Source organism: Leptonychotes weddellii, chromosome 9 (genome assembly GCF_054177405.1).
Source record: "Leptonychotes weddellii isolate Sample4059 chromosome 9, ASM5417740v2, whole genome shotgun sequence".
Taxonomy (NCBI): Eukaryota; Metazoa; Chordata; class Mammalia; order Carnivora; family Phocidae; genus Leptonychotes; species Leptonychotes weddellii.
Window position 1 is genome coordinate 32,853,982 of NC_138377.1, and position 17,267 is coordinate 32,871,248.

The following is a 17,267-nucleotide window of genomic DNA, read 5'->3' on the forward strand; positions in this document are numbered from 1 at the left end:
CAGTGCTCATCACAAGTGCCCTCCATAATCCCCCTCGCCTAGTTTACCCATCTTCCCACCCAGTTAAGTGAAAATTTAATTCCAGTTACTTATGGATATTATATGACACTCTAAAAAATGTACTTACTGAAAATTTTTAAAATTCTTACCTCAAGTACTACTTCAACATATTACATGTTTCTTAGGCTATACAAATTACATGATATTTATTTTTATTTTTTTATTTTTTTTTTTTAAAGATTTTATTTATTTATTTGAGACAGAGAGAATGAGAGACAGAGAGCATGAGGGGAGGAGGGTCAGAGGGAGAAGCAGACTCCCTGCGGAGCAGGGAGCCCGATGCGGGACTCGATCCCGGGACTCCAGGATCATGACCTGAGCCGAAGGCAGTCGCTTAACCAACTGAGCCACCCAGGCGCCCAACATGATATTTATTTTTAAAAGCCCGATACATGTAGGTGTAGCCTATTGCAATAGCTCTTGACCCCAAAGTCAAGAAGCTAACCATCCAAAACATACTTTTAATTCAAAAGAAAGTATCAGAAAAGAAAGTCATTTTGGGATCTTTGTCATGGATGACACAAATACAAGGAATGGACAGCATGGAAACTGTAGTTAGTAACACTGTATAGTGTATTTGAAAATTGCTTATCTAAAAAGTTCTCATCATAAGAAAACAAAATCTATAATTATGCATGGTAATGGATATTAACCGGACTTACTGTGGCGATCATTTCACAGTATATACAAATATTAAATCATTACGTTGTATACCTGAAACTAATAAAGATGTTGTGTGTCAATTACACCTCAATAAAAAATAAAGTGAAAAATAAATAAAAATAAATGACTCAAAATCTATGGCTTCTAAGTAACATTCTAAAATATTTTGTTTTTTTTTTAAGATTTTATTTATTTATTTGACAGAAAGAGAGAGACAGCGAGAGAGGGAATACAAGCGGGGAGGAGGCGGGGTGGGAGAGGGAGAAGCAGGCTTCCCGCGGAGCAGGGAGCCCGATGTGGGGCTCGATCCCAGGACCCTGGGACCATGACCTGAGCTGAAGGCAGCCGCTTAACGACTGAGCCACCCAGGCGCCCCCATTCTAAAATGTTGTATAAAACTGTACATAATCTTGGGGCACCTGGGTGGCTTAGTCAGTTAAGCATCCAACTCTTGATTTCAGCCCAGGTCATGATCTCAGGGTCCTGGGATTGAGCCCCATGTCAGGCTCTGCACTCAGCATGAGGTCTGCTTGTCCTTCTCCCTCTGCTCCTCCCCTGCTCTCTTTTTCTCTCTCTCTCAAATAAATAAATAACAAAAACTGTACATAATCTTAAAGATTACTTTAAAATACACAGTCTCATAAATATTTTCAAAGGCTTACCATGGCCTTATTTCTTCTATACTAGCTAACTTTACTCAACTTCAAAATTGGCTTTATCAATAAAGGTGAAAAATCTAATGAATTTTCAAAGTACAAAACAAATATTGTTAAACTCCACAAGAAGCACTAAAAAAAAAAAAAAAAATACAGACAGTGCTGAGTCTGCATAAATGCACACAGGATTCACAGGATTGAAAGGTCATTCACTTATGATCATACTACTCTTCTTTTCTTTTTGTGCAAAATAAGGATGTACATTTAAAAGAGGCTAAGCAGGGGCGCCTGGGTGGCTCAGTCGTTAAGCGTCTGCCTTCGGCTCAGGTCATGATCCCAGGGTCCTGGGATCGAGCCCCGCATCAGGCTCCCTGCTCAGCGGGAAGCCTGCTTCTCCCTCTCCCACTCCCCCTGCTTGTGTTCCCTCTCTCGCTGTGTCTCTCTCTGTCAAATAAATAAATAAAATCTTTAAAAAAAAAAAAAATAAAAAAAAATAAAAGAGGCTAAGCAAAAAGATGCAAAATAAGTGCAAACAATTCCAAGCAAACCATGGTTAACTGTCTTCACTACAAATAAAATACATACACTCAGAGTGAGAAACTGTGATACCAAATTCCTTCCAGGTATTTCTTACTTTCTTAGAGAGCTGAGGTAGCAATAAAGACATTTACATATACTGAAAGGTTCTACAATTGGAAAACCAAAAAGAGAGACAGAAAGCAGCAGATGGAAAGATGAGGGTAAGGTTCCCACAGTTACTATGGGTGTTACCCCCACCCAATCTCAGTTACCTTGCAGTGAAATATGGCGATCATCGATGCCCAAGGAAACCTGTTCATCCTCGGTGGGAGGCACAGGACTTGATGCCATCCTTTGACTCAACGGAGATTATATCATATCCATCTCAGTTAAAGAAGTGAACTAAAAGTAAAAGGGATAAATGCTCATTAGTGACTCTGCAAGTCTGCATTTCTAGTAAACATGCATTGCCAGAGAGCAACAACAAATGAAAACCGCCCTTCAACAGAAGCAGTTTTCTAGTGAGTGTTTCCGTAGTTCCTGAGGAACAAAGTGACTACGCCTTCTTTTTTGAATCATAATCAAGATTTTGCCCTGTGACCTATCCACGTTGCTGGAAGGACTCCCAACGAGCTAGCACTGTGGATTCTACTCTGGTGGGGAAAAGGAAAGCTACCCAATGAGAACCCATAACTTGCTTTTAGAGGAAGGAAAGTTGACACAAACTGACATCTTAGGCCTTTTTGTGCATTTTATTGTTCACTTCAACCTGCAAGGATTTTCTTTATAACTTTTTATTTAACTTAGTTCCTTTCTGCTCCATAAATGTTGCCATTCACTGGAAACAATAACTGAGCTTGCAGAGCTTGCAAAGTGAAACTAAAAAAAAGTATATCAAAAAGAATGTTTGGATGAGGTTGTCTATTATGTTGAATTATTTTCCCAAGCACTTACTTTTCCACACATTTCTCTCTCAACCCCCACTTTGACTCTTAAAGAATGCTTCCAGTAAGAGTTAATTCTTGCTGTGCAACTCTATTGCTTCATGTATGTTTGCCACTCTTAGCATGCTGAGGGCTGAAAAACTTGACTTTTCCCACACAGATGATGACTTTCTTATCAAAATAAGCCTAACCAAGTATATAAAAATATAAAATGTATTAGGGAATGAATAGAAGAATGGATAAATGTACAGATACCCGATCAAGCAAGTAGAGCAAAACATTAGTGGTAGAATCTGTGTCTTCAGAATATTATGGGTATTCACTGTAAAAGCCTTTGCCTTTCCTGTATATTAGAAATTCTTTATAATAAGGTATTGGGAGGGAGACAACTAAAAATAAACCTGAGCCCAACAGATACAATCAATCATATCCAACAGACCATTTTATGCAAAGAATAAAAATCATCCAACAGTTAATGCTAGAGCCAGACTTCAAAAATCTTTCGGGCCTTGAGTGAAGAGGTTGTGACATTGGCGGGGTTCCAGGCATTTCCTGATCGAGGTTGTTTGTAACGACCAGCTATGGAGTGAGGTCCCCATCAAGTGCAACACTGATGAGAAAATGGAAGACCTTAAGAAGCTGATTGCAGCCCAAAATGGCACCCACTGGAAGAAGATCATCCTGAAGAAGTGGTACACGATTTTTAAAGACAACATGTCTCTGGGGGAACTATGAAATCTAGGATGGGATGAACCTGGAGCTGTAATGCCAATGAGGAGAACTCCTTCCCCTGCCCTGTCCTGCTCTCTCCTCTTCTCCCATCCTCACCCCCACACTGGTATGGATGCTTGTTTTTAAAAACTCATGTTAATAAAATCTTAGAAGTTGCAAAAAAACAACAACAAAACAAAACAAAACAAAACCTTTCAATTCCGTCTTCCCCACTCTGTTTATCATCCAAAACTCCTTTGTTATCTCTCCCATGGATCACCGTTGTTAAAGATTTTACCTACCAAATAAACTGTTTGTTAATTAATAATTACTTTGTCTTATCCTTGGAATTAAGCTGAATCAGAGCCTGCCTGATTTAACAGTGTTACCATACTGAGTTGATAATGCTTCTAATCAAAATGAAAATGCTGTTCAAGTGAGCCTGTGCAGCCGGATGATTGATAAAGCTACAAATGTTCTCAGCTTTTGATGTATTGAGGACCTCTACTACCCCTTCCCATACCCAAGGGCTCCTGAACCCAAAGTGAAGACAAAACACTTCTTCATGATGACAGGAGAAAAACTGAATTCCTGGGGCGCCTGGGTGGCTCAGATGGTTAAGCGTCTGCCTTCGGCTCAGGTCATGATCCCAGGGTCCTGGGATCGAGTCCCGCATCGGGCTCCCTGCTCCTTGGGAGCCTGCTTCTCCCTCTGCTTCTCTCTCTCTGTCTCTCATGAATAAATAAATAAAATCTTTAAAAAAAAAAAACTGAATTCCTGAATGAATTTCCTAAGGGCATCCACTATTCCATGCCAGGACTATATTTTTAAAGGGGGGATAACAGCAATGGTAGCAAATACTTATATAGCACTTACTATACATAGGCACTGTTCTGAGCATTTTGCATATACAACCTCATTCAATCTTCATAACAACTGTAAGAGTTGGGTACTCTAATTATCCCCATATTTGAAAAACCAAAACAAAATGTCACATACAGTTGTCTATGGACACATAGCTAATAAATGATGAAACAAAGATTTGAATCCAGGTAGTCTGAGCTTCAGAGTCTATGCTCTTAAACAATACATGCTGGTACCTCCTGGAGCTGGCTAAAACTGCCATATTTTATTTACTCTTTTTGTCATTCATTTGTTCAAGTGTTTAAACAGGCTAGCTCCTGCTCTCAAGGAATTCAATCTTTTTTTTTTCTTTTTTTTTTTTAGAGATAGAGAGAATGCACATGCAAACAGGGCGGGGCGAGGGGGGGAAGGGGGGGCGGGCAGAGCGAGAGAGAATCTTAAACAGGCTCCATGCTCGGCACAAAGCCCAATATGGGGCTCATCCCACAACCCTGAGATCATGACCCGAGCTGAAATCAAGACTCAGTCGCCCAAGCGAGCCACCCAGGTGCCCCAAGGAATTCAATTTTCTGAGAATGACAAATGAACACAATACTGAGTGAAATCCTCTAATAAATGTATGTAGAAGGTGCTGTGGAAGCAAAGGAGAAGGCACGCCCCACACTTGAAGCCGGAGAGAGATGTGACTGTCAGGAGAGGACTTATTATAAAACAGCATTTCACTCCAAATGATCCCATTAGCATTATTCAAATGATACCTGGAATTTAATAAGAATGTCTCTGAGACATCACTCATTGCCATTCACTATTCATCAAATATAAGGTATTAAATGGAGAGGGAAGACTTTAAAATAAAAACAGAACAATAGAGAACAAATTGCTAACCAGAGAATCAACTGTTTCTGTGCTAAACTGGTAGGTGAGATTCACAACATCGTAAATTAAAGTTGAAGAAAAAGAACGTATTAGTGAAAAGAAGTATAGACCTTAAAATAACCACAGTTGACCCCTGAACATGGGTTTGAACTGCACAGGTCCACTTGTACAAAGATATTTTACAGTGCTAAAAATACATTTTCTCTTCTTTATGGTTTTCTTAACATTTCCTTTTCTCTAGCTCACTTGATTATAAGAATATAGTATGTAATACATATAACATACAAAATATTTGTTAATTGACTGTTACCAGTAAGGCTTCAACAGTAGGCTAATAGTCGTTAAGTTTGGGGAGAGTCAAAAGTTCTATATGGATTTTCAACTGTGTGTGTGGTGAGGGGAGGAGGATCAGCGCCTCTCACCCCCATGATGTTCAAGGGTTAACTGTATTTACCCAAGAGGTTTCTGTTTTTAATAGGGAAAATTTATTAGCAAGCAAGTCAATAAAATATAATTTTTTATTTACTGAAGAATTTCTTAGAGCTTCTAAAATATGTCCATCAAAAGTAAAACTAAACTGGGGCGCCTGGGGTGGCTCAGTCTGTTAAGCGTCTGCCTTCGGCTCAGGTCATGACCCCAGGGTCCTGGGATTGAGTCCTGCGTTGGGCTCCTTGCTCAGCAGTGAGTCAGCTTCTCCCTCCGCCTGCCGCTCCCCGTGCTTGTGCTCTCTCTCTCTCTCAAGACAAATAAATAAATAAAATCTTTTAAAAAAAAGTAAAACTAGGGTGCCTGGGTGGCTCAGTTGGTTAAGCGACTGCCTTCGGCTCAGGTCATGATCCTGGAGTCCCGGGATCGAGTCCCACATCAGGCTCCCTGCTCAGCAGGGAGTCTGCTTCTCCCTCTGACCCTCCGCCCTCTCATGTTCTCTGTCTCTCATTCTCTCTCTCACAAATAAATAAAATCTTAAAAAAAAAAGTAAAACTAAACTTTAAAGACTGAAATCAGTTGGAAGTGTTAGATTATCAACCCAACTATGGTCTTACTACCATTATTTCTCAGAACATGCTGCAAAAGTCATAAGGCCCTGACAGAAGACAATTTATGATGATATTTCCAACACAACTGGTTTGGGTGAGAAATAGTCAACATCTCCAGAGAGGAATTTACTTGCTAAATAGGGCCCATGAAAAACTGGAACAAAGTAGAAAAAAAACTTTGAGAGATTTCTTGGGGTCTGAATTGAGAAGCTAGAAAGGGTGTGGAAAAGGAAGGCAGACAGAGGAACAACGGTGTGTCCCGGGCTCACAGAGTCACCAGGGTCTAGCAACCAAACTGCCCAAGGCCATCTCATCTGTGTTCCAACTTCCCAGTGCAGATAGCATTCTTCCCAGTGCAGACAGAATCAGCACAGAAGAGCCCTTCCCAGGGGCTCCTCATAGCCTGACATTTCCTTTTCAAATAAAAGTTACACAAAATTACATGAAAAATCCAGGGATTAGAACGAAAATAATGGACCATCTTCAGGCACATAACCAAAGACTGGGTAAAGAATTAATGTTGTGGCATTAAAGATTCTAAAATCAAGTGGAATGGTGTGGAATTGTGTTTTTAAAATTCATATAAATCAATAGGCACACTTTTATAAATGGCATAGCTATTTTGAAATGACTGTGGTTTGCTTAGGCAATAAATCTTAATATTCTTCTGGTGTCTCTAAAACCTCAAACACTAGAGAATTTCCATTTTTTAAAGAAATGTTGAGGGGCTCCTGGGTGGCTCAGTCCGTTAAAATTCTGCCTTCGGCTCAGGTCATGATCCCAGGGTCCTGGGATGGAGCCCCATGTCACTCAGCAGGGAGTCTGCTTCTCCCTCTCCCTGCTTGTGTGCCCACACTCTGTCTCAAATAAATAAATAAAATCTTAGAAAGAAAGAAAGGTTGGCATTTACTTTGGATTATTATGATTAGAATTTTTTTCAACTCAAAAATAAAATTTGAATAGAGATTATATCTCATGAACAGAATTATGGATGCTTTTTATTTCCTTCCTTTTGCTTATCTGCATTTTTAAAATTTCAAATGGTGAATGCATATTTCTGCTACAATAAGAGAAACATATTTGTTTTTATTTTAATGAAAGGACAAGAAAATGGGGAATAAGGTATTATTTAGTTCAGGGTCAGTTCTCCAATTTATTTGCTATGGAACCTGTATATCTATATCTTCATAATGAGGAAAATACTCTCTTGACACAAATTAAATATTAGAAAACATTTCTGGCTTTGTCAGAAATTTCTAGAAAAGATTCCTAAAAGTCTTTTTCATAGCTCAACAGGTCTCTTATTTTTGAGCCCTGGAAAACTCTATCAGCAGGAGGAAAGAGACTTCTATCTCATCTTCAGAGGCTGATCAGAAGGTATAGCATGACAGGACGAAGTAGGCACACAGGTAATTCTTTAATGGGGTGATTTAAAGGTCATCATTTTTTCCCATCATTTTTTCCTAGTCTTCATTGGCACTGCATTATTTATGATCTACCTAGCAATTCCAAAGGACGTCCCTTTGTCGGTTGAGTTATAGCGCTATTCCTAGCAACTGACAGTTACCAGCTTTGATCTGCTTACAAGCTCACAGAAGAAAGTTGGTGGCACATATGCAGTTTCTTCATCTTTTTCCATCAACTTTTCCTAGTTCTGTTATAACCTGTCCTCTCATCACCCCGAACCAGAAGCTACTGCTACAAATTCGCAGACCAAGTGATTTTTTTTAATTGAAGTACAATTGACACATAATGTTACATTAGTTTCCGCTGGACAACACAGCGATTCCACAAGTCTATACATTATGTGCTCACCGCAGGCATAGCTACCACGTCACTACACAACCTATTATAACACCGTTGATGATACTCTCTCTGCTGTACCTTTTCTCGCTGTGACTTATTCTTTCCATAACCAGAAGCCTGTATCTCTCGCTGCCCTTTACCCATTTTGTCCACCCCCGACATCTCTCCCTTCAGGCAACCATCAGTTTGTTTTCTTTTCTTTTTTTTTTTTTTAAAAAGATTTTATTTATTTATTTGACAGACAGAGAGAGACAGCGAGAGAGGGGACACAAGCAGGGGGAGTGGGAGAGGGAGAAGCAGGCTTTCCACTGAGCAGGGAGCCCAATGCGGGGCTCGATCCCAGGACCCTGGGACCATGACCCGAGCCGAAGGCAGACGCTTAACAACTGAGCCACCCAGGCGCCCCTATCAGCTTGTTTTCTGTATTATGGGTCTGTTTCTGCTTTTTGTTTGTTTAGATTCTACATGATTCTACATGAAAGTGAAATCATATGGTATTTGTCTTTCTCTGACTTATTTCACCTAGCATAGTACCCACTAGGTCCATCCATGTTGTCTCAAATGGCAACATTCCATTGTATATCTACCCCACATCTTTATCCATTCATCTATTGATGCACATTTGGGTAGCTTCCGTATCTTGGCTATTGTAAATAATACTACAATAAACAGGGGTGCATGTATTTTTTTGAATTAGTGTTTTCATCTTCTTTGGGTAAATACCTAGTAGTGGAATTACTGAATCATATGTTGATTCTATTTTCAATGTTTTGAGGAACCTCCATACTGTTTTCCACAGTGGCTGCACCAGTCTGCATTCCCACCAACAGTACGTGAGGGTTCCTTTTTCTCCACATCTTCACCAACACTTGTTACTTCTTGTCTTTTTTATTCTAGCCATTCTGACAGGTGTGAGATGATATGTCATTGTGGTTTTGATTTGCATTGCCCATTGCCGTTGAGCATCTCTTCATGTGTCTGTTGCCCCCTGGATGTCTTCGGAAAAATCAGACCCGGTCATTTTTAAGCTCCATGCTGCTATCTCTTTTCAGGCACTTTATTTTTCTAATGACCACCACAAAATGCAGGAAAAATCAATTCTAACTATTCACTACACTTTTGGAAAACAAGTGTGTAGCAGTTCTCTGGATATAATACTGCTGTGCTTGTTAGCTCACAACAAAGCGTGTCACTCACCAGCCAACAGCAACTGTGTCGCTAACCCGCCCGCTCCAACCCTGACAACATTCTGGCTGAATGTAGCCACTTCCCTAAAAGAGCTTTGTGTTGGCCTTGCCCAAGTCCCAGCTGCTCTGAACTGCAGGGCCCACTGCTGCAGAATGGGAATGATAGTGTGTATCTTACAGGGTGGCTGTTGGAATTCAATAAAAAAGCATATAAAACATAAAAACCACAGTAACAACTAACATTTACTGAGTGCTTACTGTGGTAGATGCACGACAGTATATAAATGGTATTTACTATGATCTGTGAAAAGAATTTATCAGGATTCTCCCATTTCTTAATCAGCAGTAAAAAAACCTCCTCACAACGCTAAAATGAAAAGGAAAAAAAAGAAAAACTTAAGGATGAAAACTTCTCAAACTAGGAACGCTGATGTGTTAAATTAGCACAGATCTAGAAAGCCTGCACGCAGGAAGTAATTATTTTTCCTTTCCATCAGTACATTCTAACCTTGAAATTCTGCCCTTCTACCACACACTGAAAGTTTCTAAAGATCATAATGCCCCCAGCGAAAGCTTCCTGCCTTTGTTACCACCAGGTTGCCAATCTCCCCAAAGCCCTGGATATGGTTTCAAGTTATAAGTACGGACAATGGTTTGGGTTACTTCTTTTCCACATATATCTCTTCATTCCTTTAGTCATCACCTCTGCCCGTGACCTCACTATATTTTGTCCCTAAATTGCTACCAAAGACTCCTGGCTTTCCTATTCACTCCAGCTTCCCCATCCCTATCTTTGAAGAATCCCTAAGAGGAGTGGATCATGGTGGCAAGAGATATAGCAGAAGATGAGGATGAGACTTAGGTCTAAAAACAAAAACAAACAAACAAAAAAACCAGTATGCTGGAGATCAGGGCTGATAGCAAGATTTTAGACATGTCTCCACAGCAACAGTAGGACCCCCAACCCTCACCCATCCTCCTCCTCCAAAAGCACCTGCAGCCAGATCTATTCTCCAGATCCCTAGCTATACCCACAGATGGGATTTCAGAGGATCCTGTTCTGGATCAGGATCTATCCCTTCCCCCTAGAAAAGACCTCCAGATACTGATATTTGGTGTTCTTAAATGGAAAGGTCAGTTCCCTGCCACATCACCCAACTGTGAAATCCCATTAATTGGCTTTTTCATTCCTCACTCTTAAATATGAGCAGACAGTCAAAAATTACCAGACATCGAGGGAAAGCCTCCAAGGATGAAAGAGGTCAAAACAAACACAAAAAGAGGAACCTAGAGGCAAATGTAAGAAAGAAAAGAAAACTTAAGGGAAAAATAAAAACTGAAATTGATCATAATTGACTTTTTTTTTAAAAAAAGGACCCTATAAAATGAACTTCATTTTAAAACTCATAAAAGGGGGTGCCTGGGTGGCTCAGTCATTAAGCATCTGCCTTCGGCTCAGATCATAATCCCAGGATTCTGGGATAGAGCCCCACATCGGGCTCCCTGCTCAGCGGGAAGCCTGCTTCTCCTCTCCCTCTGCCTCTGCTTGTGTTCCCTCTCTCACTGTGTGTCTCTCTCTGTCAAATAAATAAAAATAAAATCTTAAAAAAAAATAAAACTCATAAAAGGCTTCACAATATCAGTTACAAACAGAATCACCATTTCTTCCATTTTATACCTTCACATGACAATGTACATATAACAAGAGATATATTTTAAAGTTTTTGTTTTGCATGCTGCTAACACATTTCACTAGCTTTTTCTTTACTCGTTTGATTTTTAATAATACCAAAGCAGCAGAAGAGTCTTTCCTTTGCTGTCCTACCTGCTACTCCCTTGCAGTATATTCAATATACTTCTATTTCCATTTTAAAAAAATACTCAAGCAAAAGTCATATTCTATTAGACAGAATTAATTTTAGAAAGCCCTTATGAGCTCAGACTTAGTCTTGTTTACAAACATCTACACCCACACACATGATGAAATGAAGAGCAGAATGCAAGAAAACTACCTTGGCAGGAACAAATGGTTGAAGATTTTAATTATGGCCCTCCTGAACAGCGGTATAGTTCGTTTTATTTCCTCCAAAGACAAAAGTCAATTTCACCCTCAGTGATGCAAATGCACAGAAGCTCAGTATGAATTCACAATTCCACCGGAATTAAGTTACCAAGGCAATCTTCCCTTTAGGGAATCATAAAAACTATAGAGTCAGTAGTAGTGAAATGGGCAGCTGTATGAGGGTTTTGAGCAGGGGGGAGACACGATTTGACTTACGTTTCAAAATTATCACCTGGATTGATACGTTAGGAACAAAACATGGGACTAGGAATGAAGTTAAAAGGTTATTACAGAATGGATGGGCGGAGGGATGGGTGGATGATAATAAACAATAAGGCAAAGGTGGTAAAACGTTAAGGGTGGAATCTAGGTGTTGAGAATAAGTATTTGTGTAAAATACTTGCAACTTTGTTGTATGTTTGAGACTGTTCATAATAAAACACTAGGAGAAAAACGCAGTGACAGAAATCTAGATGCCGCTAGCTGGGACCAGAGCTGCCAGAGTAGTAGTGATTAGTGGTCAGATTCTAAATAGATTTTGAAGATGGCACCAACAAGATGTTCTGATGGATTTGATGTCATGTGTGCGAGAAAGAGAAGAATAAAAAAAAAATCACCGAAATTTTTGGCTTAGGCATCAGGAAGGATGGAGAAGCCATGAATCGAGGCAGAGAACGATAAAGGTGGGACAGGTTTGGAGACAATACAGGAGTTCAGTTTTGAAATTTCAAATGTACATCAGAAATTATGGCTTCAGTTTCAAGGGACAGATTCCTGTTCTATTTTGAATTCAGGTAACTTGGGCATATACCTTTTTTCCCCCGCAAAGTAAATGCTTCTGCCCCATGGAAAGCTAAGCCAAGAACACCAAGTCAGGACAAAGAAAATGGAGCTGGGCAAGGCAGTAAGACTGGAACACGGTATTATGAAAAAAAACTTTTTTATGTTCTATTTTAAAAGATCAGTGAAAGGGTTAGAACATAAAATAAGACATCTCCCATAAACAAAAAAGAGAATAATAAAAAAGAAATATAAAGCTTAAAGGACCAACCCAGTGGGTCTAACATCCCTGAGAACACAGAGAAGGAAATAATCAAACAAGTAATACAAGAAAATTTTCCAGAACTGAAGGACAAGTATTTCTATCTGATAAGAGCATAATAAGTGTCCCCAAAAATATTTTTTAAAGGACTCTCAGCAAAGCACGTTATTGCAAAATTTCATAAGAGCTGGGATAAACAATCTCCCAGAGATTAAAAAAAAAAAATAGACCACACACCAAGAAACAAGAATCAGAACAGCAACAGACTTTTGTATAACTATATTGGACAATAGAAGACAGAGAGGAAATATTAAAAGTTCTGAGAAAACCTAAACATAAAAGCTAAAGATATAAAACTCTCAGAAGAAAACACAGAGCAAAAGCTTCATGACAATGGATTTGGAAATGATTTCTTTGATATGATTCCAAAAGCAAAGGCAAGAAAAAATAAATTGGACTACATTAAGATTAAAAACTTCTGTTCATCAGGGCACCTGGGAGGCTCAGTGGATTAAGTGTCTGACTCTTGATTTCAGCTCAGGTCATGATCTCAGGGTCGTGAGATCGAGCCCCAAGTCAGGCTCCACACTCAGCAGGGAATCTGCTTGAGATTTACTCTCTCCCTCTGCCCCATGCCTCTCTCTCTCTCTCAAATAAATAAATAAATCTTTAAAAATAAACAAATAAAAAATAAAAACTTCTGTGCATCAAAGGATACTACCAACAGAGTAAAAAGGCAACCCATGGAATGGGAGAAAATATTTGCAAATCATATACCTGATAAGAAATTAATATCCAGAATATATAAAGAACTCCCATAACTCAACAACAAAAAAATAACCCAACTAAAAATGGGCAAAGGACTTGAGGTCAACATCATTAATCAAAAGGGAAATGCAAATCAAAACCACAATGAGATACCACCTCAAACCCATTAGGATGACTACTATCCAAAACAAACAAACAAACAAACAAACAAATCCAGACTATAGCAAGTACTGTGAAGGATGTGGAGAAACTGGAACCCTCGTGTACTGTTGGTGGGAATGTAAAATGGTGCAGCCACTATGGAAAACAGTGTGGAGGTTCCTTAAAAAAAAACTAAAAATAAAATTAGCATATGATCCAGCAATTCCACTTTTGGGTATATCCACAAAAAAATTGAAAGCAGAGATTCAAAGAGATATATATATAGACCCATATTCATAGCCAGCATTATTCACAGTAGCCAAAGGTTAAAGCAACCCAAGTGTGCATCCATGGATGAATAGATAAACAAAATGTGGCATGTACATACGTTGGAATATTATTCAACCTTAAGAAAGAAGGAGATCCTGACATATGCTACAACATGGCTGCCACGGAAGAACATGATGCTCAGTGAAATAAGCCAGTCACAAAAAGACAAATACTGCATGATTCCACTTACATGAGGTTCCGACAACAGTCAAATTGACAGACACAGAAAGTACAACGGTAGTTGCCAGGGGCTGTGGGAGGGGGAATGGGGAGTTCATTGTTTTAATTAACTTTCAATTAATTTTTAATTACTTAATGTGTATAGAATTTCAGTTTTGCAAGAAAAAAGAGATCTGGAGATGGATGGTGGGGATGGTTACACAACAATGGGAATGTACTTAATACCCCTGAACTGTACACTTAAAAATGATTAAAGTGGTAAATTTCATGTCATAGGTATTATTTTACCACAATTTTAAAAAATCAGAAGATGATTTTCAACCTGTAATCTATATCCAGCTGAAGTATTAATCAAGTGTTAGGACATAAAAAAGTCCTTTCCTGACATGCAAGCCTCCAAAAAATTCATGTCCTAGGCACTCGCTCTTAGAAAGCTACTGGCAGACTTACTCCAACAAAATAAGAAAGTAAAACAAGAAAGAGGAAAGAAAGTATTCCAACAAAAGAGAAAAGTCAACTAAAACTGAGACAAACAGACACTAGATCTCAAACACAGGAGAAAAAGGAAAGTTCCCACATGACAGCCAGGCAGATCCGTGCAGAAATAAGCAGGACTCTGACGGACAGGTCTAGGGTGGGAGCTGACAGGAGCAGGAAATGGAAAGAGAGGCCGTGCAGACAGGAAGGGGTGAACGGAGAGAGTGAAGAAGCACCCAGACTGATGTCTCTGTGAACTTGAAGAACCATGACAGTGACCATTAAGCTAGAATTGCTGGAGGCTGTGGCCAGAAGGTATGTGAATTAGTAATTTTGAAGATGGTGCAGCTCCTGGTAAGACAAAATTCCAATTTTAGGTCTGAGAAGCTTTAAGAAAAAAAATTATACCTCCATTTGTTCCATAAAGAATTTATGGTTTATAATGACTTGTTCGCATCCTTCTAAAGGTGGAAAGCTGAGGAGTTTGGGAGAGAGGGATTTAGGAAGCTCTCATCAGATGACCTCATTTTTCTCAGGAAAATAGGAAGTGAGGTCATCTCTTGGGAGCAGGGGGGGAGTGAGGGTGGAGTAGGGTCCTTGAGAAATAAATGGTGCTTGGAACAGGCCACAGTCGAGAACCTGAACAAACTGACTAGAGACATACAACGAGCTGGAGGCCAGGGCAGGTGCACTGAGGCCAGAACAGGGTTGGCTGCAAATGGACCCAAACGGCATTTTGGGTGGATGCAAGGTTCTCCCAGGAGGACTCAGCATCTGACTGTGGCAACTGTTGGTGACTTCAATTTCTGAACTAAAAAATGCTCTAAAATTGCACAGAGGGGCACCTGGCTGGCTCAGTCGGTGGAGCATGTGACTCTTGACCTTGGGGCTGTGAGTTTGATCTCCACATTGGGTGTAGAGATTACCTGAAAATACAATTTTTTTTTTTAAGATTTTATTTATTTATTTGAGAGAGAGACTGAGAGAGAGAGAGCATGAGAGGGGGGAGGGTCGGGAGGGTCAGAGGGAGAAGCAGACTCCCCGCCGAGCAGGGAGCCCGATGCGGGACTCGATCCAGGAACTCCAGGATCATGACCTGAGCCGAAGGCAGCCGCCCAACCGAGTCACCCAGGCGCCCGAAAATACAATTTTTAAAAAAAATATTGCACAAAGACACAGACATATTCAAGAATGTTCATGGCGGAACCACTTATAATAGAAAAAAGTGGAAATAACTGAATCCCATCAGTAGGAGAATGGATAAACTGTGGTTGATTCATGCAAGGAAGACGATGCCACAGCTAAAATGAATGACCAACCAGTATCAGCATGGTTATATATCAAAACTATAATGGGGCAGGGGGGTGCAGGGGGCAAGTGCAGAAGGACTCATATACTATGAAGTCATTTATGTACTTTATATAAATTTTACACACACACACACACACATATGTATGGTAAAAGAACAGATACAGGGTCGGGAATGACACCCACCAACTGCAGAGTGAGGGCAAAAGAATGGGCGGTGGGACTTCAGCTCCACAGTCAATGTCTCCTTTTACCCAAAAATTGAACATCTAAGTAGGGAGTGCATTGTGGATGTTTAAAATACTCGTTCTTACCATTTCAAAATTCTAATAGAATTCCACTTAAGCTAGAGAAGAGAGATGAAATGCTTGAAAGAGCCCTAGATTCAGAGTCAGAAGAATGTGGCTTTAGTCCCAGCTCTGCCACGGACCACACGGCCTTGGATAATCATTAACTTCTCCCAGGTCCCGTTTCTTCATCTGTGAAATGAGGATAATGATTTTGTCTGAGCCAACTCAGAGCCTCTCAGGTTCTTGCCAAAACTCTACCCTGAGTTCTCGGCTGCACATTTTAAAACAGTGGATTCCAAGAAACAACAGTCACAGAGGAATGCCTGAAAGACCAAGAGCCCACCCATTCCTGGATGTTGTCTTTGGATCCCGTCCAGCCGTGGGGAACTCTGAACTTGAACTGCATTGTTGTAGCCCCTCAGAGAACTGCTTCTATTAAAATGTATTCTGGTATAATCCCGTAAGCCCTACCGAGCCGGATATTAGAGGGACCCGGATATTAGAGGGACTGGGCGAGAGAAACGTACCATGCCACTTTTTCCACCGTATTTCAGGGGTACCGGGCGTTAAGACACACGGTGTTCCTTTTACAAGAACACGCTGTGGAACATTCTCTCAGGTCTCTGGACCAAGAAAAACTGTGATCCGGAGCATTTATACTTTTCATCTAATGACCACGTTATTTTTATGAACAAAGTTTCCCTCTCTTTTTTGGCTGGCATAGCCCAGCTCTAGCAATTACAAATGACTTTATGGAAACAAGTTGCTTTCCCACTGGCTTTATTCAACTACACTTTTTCCCCTTCGCTGCAAGGTCCTTCTCTATTTTTTTTTTTATTCTGTTTAATTCTATGTTTGTCTACAGATGACTTCCAACTTTCTCTGGGACACGAGACGGTATGAATAAGCGAGTTAAATGAACTCAGACTTTCTGTAAGGACAAGATAGAGCATGTTGAAAACCACAAAATGAGATGTAAATGCAAATTGTTCTTTATTGTGAAAAAGGAAAATTCATTGTGGAAAAATGAAATTGTATGTGCTTTCAGTAAATGAAATTTACTAAATGAAAATTAAACTTAAATATTTCTCAATGCCAAGTCACTTGAAGACATCCGTATTCCAGTTCTAAGCTCTAGGAAGTTCATATGTAGTCTCAGCACCCTAGAGACCCCGAATTGATGGAGAGTCTTGGCTAGAAGCAATGGATTCACAATGCCTCGGGTGGGGTGTGAAATAGTGAGAGAGAGAGAAAGAAGGTACTGAGGGGCATAATAAATTGGCTTATTATTGGGGCGCCTGGGTGGCTCAGTCATTAAGCGTCTACCTTCGGCTCGGGTCATGATT

The 17,267-nt window shown here is 40.0% G+C and overlaps 1 protein-coding gene and 1 pseudogene across 1 annotated transcript in view; one reads left to right on the plus strand and one right to left on the minus strand.

Moving 5' to 3' along the window:
* The window catches only part of LOC145723330 (nesprin-2-like), a 98,186-nt gene that overhangs the window by 40,568 nt on the left and 40,351 nt on the right, over positions 1-17,267 (minus strand). Inside the window, exon 2 of the mRNA XM_081829753.1 lies at positions 2,171-2,300. Within this exon, the coding sequence (XP_081685879.1) occupies positions 2,171-2,249 (79 nt within the window). The 5' untranslated portion in view covers positions 2,250-2,300. The remainder of the gene's footprint in view (positions 1-2,170; positions 2,301-17,267) is intronic.
* On the plus strand, positions 2,361-3,608 carry LOC102745996 (ubiquitin-like protein 5 pseudogene; annotated as a pseudogene).